Source organism: Alosa pseudoharengus, unplaced genomic scaffold (genome assembly GCF_046254945.1).
Source record: "Alosa pseudoharengus isolate Yale_2024_CS ecotype anadromous, Long Island Sound unplaced genomic scaffold, YU_APseudo_1.1 YU_APseudo_1.1_scf_2, whole genome shotgun sequence".
In the NCBI taxonomy this organism is placed as follows: Eukaryota; Metazoa; Chordata; class Actinopteri; order Clupeiformes; family Clupeidae; genus Alosa; species Alosa pseudoharengus.
In genome coordinates, this window is record NW_027468663.1 from 36,119,522 (window position 1) to 36,135,150 (window position 15,629).

The 15,629-nt window shown below is 45.2% G+C and overlaps 1 protein-coding gene across 1 annotated transcript in view; it reads left to right on the top strand.

Annotated features, from left to right (window-relative positions):
• The window catches only part of LOC143133485 (sodium channel protein type 2 subunit alpha-like), a 66,684-nt gene that overhangs the window by 11,481 nt on the left and 39,574 nt on the right, over positions 1-15,629 (top strand). The window contains exons 8-13 of the mRNA XM_076293246.1: positions 11,141-11,282; positions 11,702-11,899; positions 12,417-12,602; positions 13,911-14,363; positions 14,640-14,779; positions 14,994-15,237. Coding sequence (XP_076149361.1) covers positions 11,141-11,282; positions 11,702-11,899; positions 12,417-12,602; positions 13,911-14,363; positions 14,640-14,779; positions 14,994-15,237 — 1,363 coding nt within the window. The remainder of the gene's footprint in view (positions 1-11,140; positions 11,283-11,701; positions 11,900-12,416; positions 12,603-13,910; positions 14,364-14,639; positions 14,780-14,993; positions 15,238-15,629) is intronic.

The window sequence follows — 15,629 nt, forward strand, 5'->3', positions numbered from 1 at the left end:
TCATGGCCTACTGGTTAGGGCTTCAGGCTTTTAACTGAAAGGTTGCCGGTTCAATCCCCGACCAGTAGGAATGCCTTGAGCAAGGCACCTAAACCCTCACTGCTCCCTGAGTGCCTCTGTAGCAAGGCAGCTCATTTCTCTGGGTTAGTGTGTGCTTCACCTCACTGTGTGCTCTGTTTGTTCACTAATTCACGGATGGGATAAATCCAGAGACCAAATTCCTTGTATACGCAAGTATACTTGGCCTAAAAATCTCATTTACATTTTTTACATGTAGACTGCATGACCATATTTTTGCACATATCAAATAATCAAAAGAATTAGAAGGGCTTTGAGAATGAAGGACTTGACGAAGCTTTAAAGTGTGTTTTCAGTTGTCCTTGGGTAATCCGATCATTAGAATATTATGGAAAACCTCACTATAGGTGCTATGTCACATGAGGCTCATCCCACTATACTCACAGATGCCATGCCATGGTTCATGTGAGGAGGAGAATGAGGGATGATGTGTGTGAACCAGAATGTAATGTGTGACAAGTTGACAACGCAGGACGTGTCTGATATCCCTGATTTCACACTGGCTCTTTGAGAAGGCTGCTGGATTATTGCTGTGGTGGGTCCGTCCTGGGCACACCAGCAGACAGGAGTGGGTTAGTTCAATCTCAAACAGGACTGAATGTCTGAGAAACTCTATCGCTACCTTGTTCTAGCTTGTTCTGGTGCCTGGCGTGTATCTATGTAGCGGCAATTTGTTACATCGCTAGACCGCGAGACTTTCTGACTCTGAGGCCAGCGGGCTCAGTGACCTTGGGAAACGGAGATCTATGTGAAAAATCACCAGAGTTTTCCTTTAAGTCCTGTACAAAAGAGCCAGATCAGCACTGGTACTGCTAGGTGGTCTGGCACCCAGAGGAGCTCGAAGCCTTAGACGGACAGGGCTGCTGGCCATATCATACTGGCCCGCGAGAGCCCCATGGTGGTGGTGGGGCCTCTGCTTAGCATGTGACGGTTAATGGGTAACCCTTACCCACCACCTCCCCACTCACAGGGGGCAGAGGGGCTCAGGCCCCTCACACAGCTGGCAGCTGGAGATCCATTTGGCATACAGGGGGAGTTCTACAGGGATTTCTCCCTTTTCACTGGAGCAGCTGTGAAGGTTTTAGTACAGACACACACACACACACACGCACACACACACACTGTGCTACAATGTGTCTGTAGGTATCCCCATGGACATACTGACGTTTCTCTTCATCGATTTGAAAGAATAAGAATATCCTGGTCACTAGCATTTGTGGAACTACAACAGTTTGGTTTGCTATAGATTTGCTCCTCTGAAAAAAATTAAACCTGAACACGCTCCTGTTCAGATTTATTGTATTGTTTGTATTGTTTCAGAAAACGGTGTGTGTGTGTGTGTGTGTGTGTGTATGTGTGTGCATCTATTTGCATGTGTGTGTGTGTGTGCTTATGCGTTGTGTGTGTGTCCGTATACGTGCATGTGTGAGTGTGTGTGTGTGTGTGTGTGTGTGTGTATTTGTGAGAGTGCAGTGCGTTTCTCTTACCAAATGTAGCTGCAGTGCTCCTAGGCTGGGACCCGTCCCGGCCTCTCCCCTAATCCTGCAAATCCATGTGCTTTTCAAACAAGCGCCCAGAGATGATGTTTGCATCGCCACCACTAGTTCAAGGATTTTATTGAACTAAGTACCCATCTGTGTTAATTTTAAATCCCAGCCCGCTCCGGCTGGATAGATTATCCTGCTTACTGTATATGTGTTTCATTTTTGACCAGAAAAATAAGAGAAAGCGCAAACTATGGTGGAAAGGGGAGAGCACTGTAAAGGAGGACATTTGGATGTGTGCCAGATCACTCAGGGCCTTCACGATAAGGGTCCTTGCCCATAGCCCTGTTTGCTGTATGCCTATACTTCATGCTGTACAATAACACATACTTTCCAAAAAGTCTTCGAAGTAACCACAACATACTAAGTGTTTATGGATTTAAATGTTCAAACTAACTGGTAACTGGTAGCCTGGCGGGCCATCCTATATCATTGAAATGTATAGTCTGGAATCGAACCATTCACCTCGCTTAATCCAAGGGGCGGGCAGAGAATTGTCTTTCAAACTGCCTAGGCATGCAATAGGCCAGCGCTACGACCATATCCGTATCCGGTCGGCAAAACGGCAAATACATCCTTCTTCGAAAGGAATGACTTATGTGCATTGTGTTGCTCAACTTTCAAAGAAAAGCACAAGTCCAACTCCTCCAAAGTTGACGCCAACGCCGATTCAAACAACCGCTTTTCGTTCGCCATAGCCACCTTCCTTGTTGTTCACCGTCGCAGGACTGTCGTTATCCTGTTAAGCCCGCCTTAAGACTCTCTAACAAAATAGAGCGCTGTGATTGGATGATGTCCACGGCGTCAGCCAATAGAAATCCCTATGGTTTGATACTAGACGTACAGGCTGAGCAAATTAATTTGCCGCCGCTAGGGTGCGTCTAGATTTCTAGGCTAGGTAACTGGAGTATGGTCAGGGTAACTGTAGTGGAGAAAGGCATTGAAAAAACAGACTTACTAGACTCTTTAGGTCTCTTTTTTGTGCTCTCAATGTGAAATTGACTACTCAATTACTATTCAAGCAACAGTAATTAGTACACCTGTAGATGTCTCACATTTTAGCCTTCTTCCCAACTGATGGCAGTTAAATGTCCTGGGGCATTCCATCTGATATTGACAGATGCCTTTTGTTTAGCTAAAATTGATAGCATTAATAAACAAACCAAGGTAATTCGTTTCCTCAAGTATATTGGGTTTGAATTGAATTTACGTTACTGGAATACTGTTCTACTATACAACCTAATGGTTGTTATGGAAGTAGCTTCTCTGAGACAAAAGTTATAATTGTAACTTGTGACGTTATAAATGTAGAGTACACTTTAGCCAGAGAGGGCCCAGAGACAGCGAGAGAAAAGACATGGCGTTACATAAGGCAGAGGGGCCTCTGGGAAATAGTTCTGTGCACTCAATAGCAATGCGTCAACTTTGCTGTCGTTAATCTTTTCCAATATTGTCCAAACAGACAGACGCTTAATCTCAACGGGAGAGATCTGCTGATTCACAGGGATCTGTGATTGTAGTGTGTGTGTATGTGTGTGTGTGTGTGTGTGTGTGTGTGTGTGTGTGTGTGTGTGTGTTGGGATGTGGATAACTGGAGAGAGAGAGTCTAGCAATTTAAAAGCTTTACTGTTTCAAATGTTGGGACCTCTTCCACACACACATTTATGCCAGAAGTCTGTCCTCTCTGTGGAGCTGTAAGGCATTTTAATTTGGCACACACATTTCTGCCGCATGTCTGTGTGAAGCGGAGAAATGTAGTGGGACGGTCGCTGTGTCTTCATCTGGCTGAGACAGAATATATATACAGTATAAGACGTGAGAATGTCTGCCTCTCTCCCGCACGGAGGAGAGGATTCCCCTCTGTTAAGTTTTTATCCAATCCGGTATAAGCGCTTTCTGTGTTGGTTAATGGCCGTAACAGAACAATGATCGTAATCTTAATCTTTTTCTCTCTCTCTCTGTCTGCCTGTCTTGCTCTCTAAATCTCTCCATTTCTCATTGTCTGTTTGCCTCTTTTTTTCTTTCTTTCTCTCTCAGAATCTCTCTATCCCTTTTTTTTTAATTTTATTTCTCTCTCTCAGTATCTATCTATCTATCTATCTATCTATACGTTCTACCCTCTGTCAAAAACACAGTCTTATACACTCCCTAAATCTCTATTGCTCTATTGGGGGGGGGGGCATGAACATGATGACATGAACATCTGCTTAGCGTGGAGGTCACCACACAGCTGTGCCTGTGTGTCCACAGACTGTCACCTTGTCTATGGGTGTTGTGTGTCAGTGTCTGTGTGTGTGTGTGTGTGTGCATGTGTGTGTATGTGTGTGTGTGTGTGTGCATGTGTGTGTATGTGTGTGTTTGTGTGTGTTTGACTGTGGGGGAGGAGTAGTAGTCACTTCTCACAGACAAGGCTTTAATCTTCCCGAAGCCACATTTCCACTCTGTGCTGTAATCCTCCCAACAAGTTGAAAATGAGAGAGCCAAATGAACAATAAAGTGATGTGTGTGTGCACACACAGAAACGTACACTTACACGCACACATGCAAGCACACACACACAGAAACGTACACCCACACATGCAAGCACACACACACAGAAACGTACACTTACGCGCACACACGCAAGCACACACACACAGAAACGTACACTTACACGCACACACACACAGAAACGTACACTTACACGCACACAGAAACGCACACTTACATGCACACACGCAAGCACACAAACACAGAAATGTACACGCACACACAAACACACACACACAAGCACACGCACACACACACACAGAAACGTACACGTAAACGCACACGCACACAGAAACGTGCACCTACACGCACACACGCAAGCACACACACACAGAAACACACATGCACACACAGAAAAGTACACTTACACGCACACACACACACAGAAACGTACACTTACACGCACACACGCAAGCACACACACACAGAAACGTACACGCAAACTCACACACACAAGCACATGCACGCACGCACACACACACACACCCTAAGTTGTAAACAACCCCCATTCAGCCACCCATCAAAGCCGCTGTCCATTGCATTATGCAGACGCAGCTAGTGCATACACAGATAGCCATATGCTATAACTCTCCTCAGAGTGTATTGCCCCCCCCCACACACACACAATTTTATTCACTAGCCAGAGGATGAAGCATCCTGTGCAGCAGGATGTTTAGAGGTCAAAGGGAAGTGACAGAGGCCAGGCAGCAGATTGGGTATGGTGTGAGAGGCAGGCACAGCCTGTTGCATCATGCCGCTGTATTCTTACACAATGTTGCGCAGCATCTTCATGGTAATCCTGAGGTGTCAGAGATCAGCCATCCATGTGACTGGGCTGTATGTGTGACCACCAGCTTTGCCCCTCTGGGCAGTATATGACCGGCCATTGCACCGATCAGTAGAACCTAACTAAGATTAGAACTGGAACTAAGGCTAAGGAGATTTGATTACTGTTTCAGTAAAGCCTGAATAGATAAATTCTTCAGAGTATTGTATAAGTCGATTGGTATGTAGCAGACACTTTTATCCAAAGCAACACAGATTCACCACAGCGGGTTCAAGAATTGAACCGGGGTCGACTGATGACTTACGGTCATCACAACACTTTCTAACAACCCAAGAATCCTAACACTTCTAACACCAGCACACTTAACATGGATTTATAATGCACTCCCTTTCTTCTACCTTCTGTGTTTAATTGACAGTGCACGCTTCCGTCATTGTCAAGATGGTTGTGTAGTGCTTAGCCCTGGCCCGTCTCCCGACCCATCACATGCCCCTTGACAACTCCCTTCCCCTGGACAAATCTAACTAATCTCGATTAGTGGGTTAGCGAGGTATGTTGCGCTCAAAGCCAGGGTATGCTGTGACACGAAAGTGGATCTGTTTTAGTGTCGCTATATCACCATGGTATCTTATCCTGTCAACCAAACCTGGTCGGGAGGAGGTTATGTGCTAAGTTATAGCTCAAATTGTGTAATCTACCGCCCACTGACCAATCAATTGTCTTAAAAACGAAGTTCTCTCACGTGTAGGATTCTGTCATATATCTTACAGGTGGAGCTCCGCCTCTACTAACATTTTGGATCTTGAATGCGCTTTAATAGTGCTGTGCGTGCAAATATCCCACTATGGACGTGCATACCATACAACAACTGATGACAACTGATTTATTTGATGTTATAGGTCAGACACAAAAAATGACTGCAGTGTAGATTAAGCTATCGCTCATGAATGCGGAAGTAATTGTTTTTAAATAGAGGCGGTCTTGTGCGTCTCCACGTTTCACGATTGGCCAACGTCATCCCAACACCTAGAACGCGCACAGATCTGAGCTGAAAGCCTAGTTTGACAAATATATCACATAACTGCTATTGTTGTATCACTTAACGTATACCCCTGAGTCAAGGCTTTGTCAAGCCTCGATATATCTACATAGCCTAGATATGTCTAACATGCTTCGTAGTATACCCCCCAGGGGGTACGTGAGATTTTAACCCTTAGAACCAGATTGACGCAAAGTGCGTCAAAAAATACCCTTTCTTCTTTGTTACATTGCTCCGCAACTGTTCATCGCAGCGAGACACTTGTCTGTACGTTAAAGTATGAAAATAAAAAAAATCATGAAATTAAATCAAATTGCATCATATTTACAGTCTATACTCTGCGTTCACCTGCGCACCCATTACTCTTGTTTGAATTACTTGAACCCGTGAACGCATAGATATGGCAAGCAAATCAGATGAAAGAGGAGACACAGAGCTATCATTTGATACCAAGTACATCCTTCTGGGTTATAAAACAGACGAAGTGACAGCAAAATAATAACTTCATATAGCTCGACTTAACTCACGTTTTTGTTTGTTTTTGTGGCAAAGCATGTTTATAATCCAACACTATTGTGTGTTTCTCTATGGCAAAGAATGTTCATAATCTGGTTTTGAGATCCTAGCAAATTCCTGCATGGCATCTAATTCAAGGCTCACATTGCACCCCAATTTGTTCGACAAAGAAACACCATTTTTGCCTTTACTTTGTTCATGGCAAGTCATAGGTGCAGACACCATAGGCACACACAGGCTAACACGTAAACTCGGGTCAAGTCAGTTCAGATCAGTTCTGTCACAGATATGGAGTGCAGAAAGGTCATTCTTAATCACTAAATAAAAAAATGGTATTTATTTCTGTAAGGCGCACACCACATACTGTATGTCTGTAAATTGCTCAGCCCCAGAGAATCCCTCCACCAAGGCAATAATATTGCCAGATTCAGGACAGTCTGCCCTACACACACATGAAATGCATGTAGAGCTATGAGCTTGCTCTGATGAGATACATGTCAAAATATAAGAATTTTTATAATACGCTTTTTATATTTTAATTCTTTAAAAATCTAAATAAAATCAATGCTAGTACTAATACATGAAAAAATTAAAATATACATATATTTAAAAAGTAGAATCAATGCAAACATACTTTAAAAACAATTATTTAATAAATATTTCAGGAATATATAAGTTCATAAAATTAATTTTATATTTTCAGTATTCAATTTCATTATCCTAAAAACCCAGAGTCCCCTCCATACCAGGATGGTTCGACCCAACCTGTCACATGCCACCCGCCTTCACCTGTCAATCACTGTCAAAACTCAAACGATGGAGTCGTGGTTGAAGCGTAGCGGTAATTCTTGTGCGCTGGTTAGGGGGTACTTGGCTGAAAAAATATTTCACAGGGGGTACATCACTGAAAAAAGGTTGAGAACCACTGATATAGTCAATTAGCTGCCATATTATTGGTGGACACAAGAGTATGTTGTCTATGTGGATTGGTAGCTTCCAAGATAGGAGGATCAGCCAATCCACATTTTACACCCTATTATATGGACATCTGTAAGGTGGCACCTAACTGACTTGTTTGTGAAAATGTGGCCGGCTGTGAGCACGTCAGACGCCATTTTTAAAAATGGTAGCAGGCAATTAAGGATAGTTTTGTCTGAAGTAGCTGGCCTAACATGGGACGAGAGAGAGATTAACATATTGACAGTTTCCACAAGGAAATACCTCTGGGATTTCTGAGAAACTTTGAATGCTTGTGATGAATGAGAGAAAGAGAGGGAGCGAGAAAGATCAGTGACAGAGAGGGAGCAAGGTTAGGATGGAGAGAAAGAGGAGGATCGGTTAGGGAGAGTGGGGGTTAGGATGGAGGGAGAGAGAGAAGAGGGAGTGATCCACAGATGTGCTCAGAACATAGCTCTTGTGTCCAGCTGTTTTCCAGACCATTACTAAATTATCTCTCTATCAGATTGACATGAATGTTATGCCCCTGCCCTCTCCCGCAGGCTGTATCCAGTCATCTCGCTCTCTCTCTGGAATGACCTCATGCACACACACACTCACTAATACCAATCCTCTGCTGATGGTTCATACCAAAGTACCTCTGTCTGTTTGACTTTCTCTGTTTTACTCTCTCTCTCTCTCTTTACTCTCTCTCTCTCTCTCTCTCAGGTCTCACTTTCTCGCTCTGCCTTATGAAGCTCTGACCCCATTGCTGACGATGTAACTTGATAAACTTTAGCCCATAGGAATGACAATGTCCATACTGCACTACCAAAATGATAACAAGAATAATATGATTGGGGATCGCTTTCAGAGCCATTTTGTGAATGACACAAACATTGACCATGTGAAACCATTGAATTGTCAAGGCATTTAAGAAGACATGAAAACATGAAGAATATTTCGGAGGGGCGTTTTCTTCCCAGCAGGCAGCCTGATGTCAAATACAAGTCAAGACTTTGACCACCATGTTGAATATCTATAATTTAATTACTACTTTATCAACACAAGCTTTGACTTCCTTGTGCTTGTGAAGAGGTCCAACAAATTTGCAAATGAAGTTGACATTGAATTTTTGAAGTATCTTTTTTTTGCCATTTTGCATTTATTCAGATAAGACATTGAGGTGTGTCAGGAAGTGAGTGGGAGAGAGATGGAGTGAGATAGGGCAGTGACCGCACGTTCGATTCACACCTGGGTATCACTGACCAGTGTGGCGCCTCATGATTCACACCTGGGTATCACTGACCAGTGTGGCGCCTCATGATTCAAACCTGGGTATCACTGACCAGTGATCATGATTATAGTTGATCTGATAGTTGTCATGGCCAGTGTGGCCAGACCTCTTTGTTTTACTCCATCTCTCCCTCTCTCTCACTCAACTCTTTACTTCCTCTCTCTGTTTCTCTATCTCTTCTCCATTCCTCTGCTCTGTTTTACTTTCTCTCTGCTCCTGCTACATGTACTCAAAATTTCCCTCCATCTATCTCCCCCTGTCTGTTTCGCTATTTTTCATCTCTTTTCCTAAGTCTCTCTTTCTCTCTCCTTCAGTGTCTCTCCCTCTGCCTGTCTGTAATGGCCCCAGTACGAGAGCATGTCAGCCGCAGCATCGTGTCGATCTGTCTCTCTGTAATCCTGTTAGCTCTCCCCCTGCGTATCTCCTGGACGTCCCACAGACCGGCCAGTTTACGCCTGGACAGGCTGGGGACTTGCTGGGGACTGGGCTACAGGGGTCATTTGGACTGGTCTCTTAACCCTTAACACACACACACACACACACACAAACACTTATAAACACACTACAGGAGCTAAGTTTAGGAGGATCTTTACAAACCCTCTCCATAGTAACCTGTGAGGGTGAGCTTCATGGTTTATGGTTTAATCAGGGGAGAAAATTAAGGGTGATCGTATTTTAATTCCTGGTTGTTTTATGCACTTGTGCAATATAACTATACTCTTCCAAAGGACAAAGAGCAGTGAGTTATATCAGCTCTTCCACAAGAGAAAGAAGCTGTGGGTTTACATGAAGGCTTTAATGGTTTAGGAGTGCTGCATGGCTTGGAGCTCAGAGTGTGAAGTTGTTTCATGGTTTAGGAGTGCTGCATGGCTTCTGGAGCTCATAGTGTGAAGTTGTTTTTCTGTGTAACTGAATTTTTGACGTGGTGAGTATAGACACCAATATTTTGTGATATCCGCATGACCATGATGTCCTACTGTTTGGGTCCTTAATCCCCATGATCTGTTTAACATGTCCCACAATGTACCGATATTCTGCAATATTCTGACAGGACATTGAAGTCCAGGCACACAGGGGGTCATATAAGACATCATAATTATACTGTAAGGCATATGAATAATTGTCCACTTTCTTATCCTAACATTCAACACTCAGTTTCCATCTGGGCCCTAGGCAAGCCCAAGCCCAGCCACAGACATACAGACACATAGCCAGGGCGAGTACTGAGGACACTGAGCACTCTACACTCTATACACAGGATGTGTGTTTGTGAGTGGGGTCAATCTGTTGAGGTTACTCTCTCATGAAAACATGCTTCCTGCGCAGGGCCTGGACAACTCCACTGTCAACCTGAGATGTCTCAGCAGGGAGTGATAGGCTCTGGGCCCACACACATACACACCGCACACACACATTAAATAACTCACACAAACACAGACACAGACACAGACACACAAAGACAGAGGGATACATAATGAATGTGCTTCCCACCATCATAGCGTGACAGTGCCGTTGCCAAGACATTGCCGTTGCCAAAACATTTATTTCCATGCAGCCAATAAACGGTTTCGAATCAGTTTATTGGGAATAAACCAAATATGCATGTGTCTTGTAAACACCTTATTCTGATTGAAATAAACCAAAAAACGCCATATTCGGTTTACTAAACCGTTTGCACACCCTAGCATATGTCTGTTTTAAACGGAATATTGGGCCATGAAAATACCTTAAACGGAATATGCTCCCAGAAGGAAGAGTGTTGTAGAGTGTTGTATCGTAATAGCGACGTTTTTAAAAAGATTTGTAAAAAACGTAATGAGGCTGGCTATTGACGCACGCCTGAACAAGTGAAATACAGGTGGAAGATGTGGAAGGTGTTTTTTTTACGTCATGAAGTTCGGAGCCTATTTGTAGGCTGCATCGCTGACTTATTTGTAATAATTTCGATTGCTATGTAAACAGGAATATGCTCAAAATGTGACATTCAACTTGCTTGTAAGCAGGTTAAACGGAATATTGACATAAACAGAATTTGGACAATAAACTGATTCAATAGGTTTATTCCCAGCATGAAAACGTGCTGATTGATTCAAATACTTCTAGAATATTTGATATCCCCGGTGAAATGCTTTTGGAGGCTTTTCTGTTGGTGATGTTTTGTTGCCCATATTTTTGATGTTAAATAGACTTGGTTGTTGATTGGCCGCTGTGGGAAATTCCCTACCTATAGCACTAGGAATTTAACACCTCTCCTGTGTCTGTCTGAAAATAGAGGTTAGCAAGAAAACAACTGTAGGCTACTCAAGATGCTAGTCAAGATACTGTAAATCAGTAGCAGTTGTATTACTCATTTGGAACCTTGGCCCATGCGCGATAAACTATGCATGTTTTGTGCTTTCTCCCTTCCCCTGTAGAAAGTGCCCAGATGGCTTTGACTGTTTGAAGACAGGGAGGAACCCGAACTATGGCTACACCAGTTTTGACTCATTTGGCTGGGCCTTCCTGTCCCTCTTCCGTCTCATGACCCAGGACTACTGGGAGAACCTCTACCATCAGGTATGCCCACACTTGTACACCGGTACGCCCACATATGTACACAGTAAAGTCACAGGTGTGTGATTTTATTACCAACCTGGCATTGATGTACAACTGGCCAAGTTAAAATATTACAAGTAATTACAAGATCTTACCAAAGGACTGCAGTCGAAAATTAGCCGGCTGGTTAACACATTTACACAAATGTTGATTAACGTGTGTTGTCCTTATATATAAATAAATGTAAAGAAGTGTTTAAGTTGCATAACATCCATGGACCAGTTGACTATGCTTTAAACCTAGTCTTAGAATAACAGATGGGCTGGGCTTAATTCAGTGTACGAAAAACTGGCTACAGAAGAGTCCATTTTTGTTTGGGAAGGAACCAAATTACCTTGTCTGTCCCCTTTGTGTGGTGTGCGTGTGTGTGTGTGTTGAAGACTTTGCGCTCGGCAGGGAAGACCTACATGGTGTTCTTTGTGTTGGTCATCTTCCTGGGCTCCTTCTACCTGATCAACCTGATCCTGGCTGTGGTGGCCATGGCCTACGAGGAGCAGAACCAGGCCACCATTGCCGAGGCCTGGCAGAAAGAACGAGAGTTCCAACTGGCCATGGAACACCTGCGCCGAGAACAGAGGGTGAGTGAGGGAGGGAGAAGGAGAGAGAGCAAGAGAGATAGGGGAGGGAGAGATAGAGGAAGAGAGAGAGGGGAGGGAGAGATAGAGGAAGGGGAGGGAGACAAAGAGGGAGAGAGTAAGAAGAGAGAGACCATGTGCAAAAAGCAGAGGAAGGCGAGAGAGGAGAGGAAAAGAGAGATATAATGTATATAGATGAAGATAAAGCTAGAAAAAGGGTAGAAAGGCTGACAAAGAGAGTAGAAGATGAGAGAGAGATGTAGAGGATGAGAGCAAGGAGAGTGAGACTAGACTCAAATGGCATGACAGTAATGAATGCTGCTCAGGTTTTTGGTTTAGGGTTAGAATTAGCTTGCGATGAATGTTGGTTGAATCAGTATTAAGTAGTAATTGTATTGATAATCACAGTATCTGGTAAAAGCAATGAATGTTTGCTGTGTGTTGACATTGTCTAACGGATAGAGTACTTTCCAACGTTCTGAAAATCCCGTATCACGTATCCCTTACTGTTTCCCATCAGGCCGCTGCTCGTGCGGCGCGTGCGGCCCAGGAGCCAGAGATGGTGAAGTCGGCCGAGGTGTCGCCGTTCTCGCTCAAGGAGGTGCGGGACCGGCGGATCTGGTCTCGCTCCCACAGAACCCTCTCAGAGGAGATGGAGGAAGAGGGAGAGCTCCGTTGCTCCAAGTTCGACACCTTTGACGAGCCCATGGTAACTAACAGGTCTAGAGACATTTCTAAAGAGATGCTTCCAAAAAGCCCATGGTAACTAACAGGTCTAGAGACATTTCTAAAGAGATGCTTCCAAAGAGCCCATGGTAACTAACAGGTCTAGAGACATTTCTAAAGAGATGCTTCCAAAGAGCCCATGGTAACTAACAGGTCTAGAGACATTTCTAAAGAGATGCTTCCAAAGAGCCCATGGTAACTAACAGGTCTAGAGACATTTCTAAAGAGATGCTTCCAAAGAGCCCATGGTAACTAACAGGTCTAGAGAGACGTTTGTAAAGAGATGCTTGCAAAGAGCCGTTTGTAAAGAGATGTATGCAGATATACTGATATCTTAAAAAAGGCTACAGCTGAAAAACTCATTTACATTTATTCTTTTAGCTGAAAATTCTATCCAAAGCGACTTGCATGTCAATTATATATGGGCCATTCTCCCCAGAGCAACTCAGTATTAAGTGCCTTGCTCAAGGGCACAACACGGTGGAAGCTGGGATTTGAACCCATCACTTTTTAAGCTACTGCTTTCTAGCCCAGCTCTGTAACCACTATGCTACTACTGCATGCCAGCCCAACTCCTTAGCTACTACTATCACCGCCCCAAAACTCGGAGAGTAAAGGCCCTATCATGTATTGGCTCACAAGTGATTACAAGCTGATCTACCTGGCTGCAGAATTGTGCAAATTAGAATCAGTTCATTTAGAGAGTATTTAGAAAATGCTTTAGGTAGTTTAGGTAGTTTAAGTAGTTTTCCACCTCTGCTCCAGACAAGCAGAAAATGCTTTTGCAGTGAAAGCTTGAGAAGATAAAGCAGTGATATTTGAGATGCTGATAGCACATTCCTCCTGTCCACCTTGCTTCTGTGCTACCTGTGTGCTATCATCTATTAAAGGATCAAGGGTCAAGTTCAAGCAGGGTGTTCAAGTAGAGCATTATGGCACTATTCCACTAGATAAAATACATGCTTCAGAAATAAAAGTCCTACCACCAGATCAACCATTTCTTCTCTTCCCCCTCCTCCCATTTTCATGTCTTCCCCATCTCTCCCCCTGTCCCCTCTCTCTTGCCATTCACCCCCCCCACCCCCCCACTCTTCACCCCCCCCACACTCTTCACCCCCCCCCACTCTTCACCTCGACCCCCCCACACTCTTCACCCCCCCCACTCTTCACCCCCCCCCCCACTCTTCACCTCGACCCCCCCACACTCTTCACCCCCCCCCCCACTCTTCACCTCGACCCCCCCCCCACTCTTCACCCCCCCACACTCTTCACCCCCCCCCCCCCCCACTCTTCCCCCCCCCCCCCCCACTCTTCACCTCGACCCCCCCAGCCGGCCCACCCCCTGCTGGAGGCGCTCTCCTCTCACCCCCTGAGCACGCGGCGAGGCAGCCAGGCCAGCATCTTCAGCTTCCGCCCACGCATTAACTCCGAGGCCGACCTTGCCGACGACGAGCACAGCGTCCAAGGCGGCTTCGGTGGCGACGGCGGCCGCAGTCGGGCGTCCTCGGTCGCGCTGTCGTCAGTGTGGGCCAAGCGGCGGGCGGGCAGTGTGCGGAGCCGGTGTTCGCAGGCCCTGCTGGCCACGCCGAGCCTCAACGTGAACGGGCTGCTCAGCCTAAACCTGTCGCTGGACCAGAACGGTGTGGCCTGTCTGCTGCCACACACACACACACACACACACACGCCCACCCCAACCTCACCGCCCGCCTGCAGCATGGAGAAGGTCAAGGAGGACGCAGAGGTGTGTGTGTGTGTGTGTGTTTGTGGTGTATGTATGAACACACTCTTTTCAAGTCTTTCTATGTGTGTGTGTGTGTGTCCTATGTGGTGAACTGTGTGTATGAGTGTGTGTTTGCATATTTGTATATGCATTGAGTTTGTGTTCTATGAGGATATTTAATTCACCTCGTGTGTGTGTGTGTTGTGCACTCACCTGTCTGTTTGTGTGTGTGTTCTGGGAGGACACTATGTATGTGTTGATTCTTTCTTGATTTGTTTGTTTGTTTGTTTGTGTCAGGACCAGCCGTATCAGGAGAGTCCCACGACCCCAGCAACACACTCTCCTGATGGACATGAGGAGGCTCCACCTCTTCGCAGGAAGAGAGGCATGAGCTCCGTCAGCTTCTTCAGTGACGCCATAGATGGTGAGAACACACACACACACACAAAACCACTCACCCACAACTACTGTACATAACGCACATGCATACATTTAAACAATAAAAAACAATCTTACACAATCTTAAACAACCTTAATCTTTACACTTACATCTTCACATCTGGATTATCACTAATCATTATTCTCATCCTTCCTTCCTCTCTTTCTCCCTCCCTCTCTCTCTCTCTCTCTCCTCTTCTCCCTCCTCTGGGCTGCAGAGCTGGCGGAGGCTCAACAGAAGTGCCCCCCCTGCTGGTACGAGTTTGCGCAGAAGTACCTGGTGTGGACGTGCACTCCGGACTGGCTGCGGCTGAAGGAGTATGTGAAGGTGATGGTGATGGACCCCTTCCTGGACCTGGGCATCACCATCTGCATCGTGCTCAACACACTCTTCATGGCGCTGGAGCATTACCCGATGACCGACGAGTTCAACAAGATGCTGACCGTAGGCAACCTGGTGAGAAACTCACACGCACGCACGCACACACGCACGCACGCACGCACGCAAACATGCAGTACTTACACATACAGTCCATGCACACACATGGGCATGCACAAACACACACACATGCACACACACACAAATACACACACACACACCTCACACAAACATTCATTCAGCACTGAAGTATTACTCTATGATGATTTTGTGAAAATTGGAATTGGTGATAATATACATGCAGTAGATATGCTTACACACCTCCTTCTCTTCACTCCTCTGCTGTCCTCTCCTCTCCTGACATCTCCTCTTCTCTCCTCTTCTCCCTTTCTTCTATTCTCTCCTTTGCTGCTCTCCCTATGGCCCCTTCTCACTCCTCCCCCTACTACTCCTCCCTGTCTTCTCTCTTC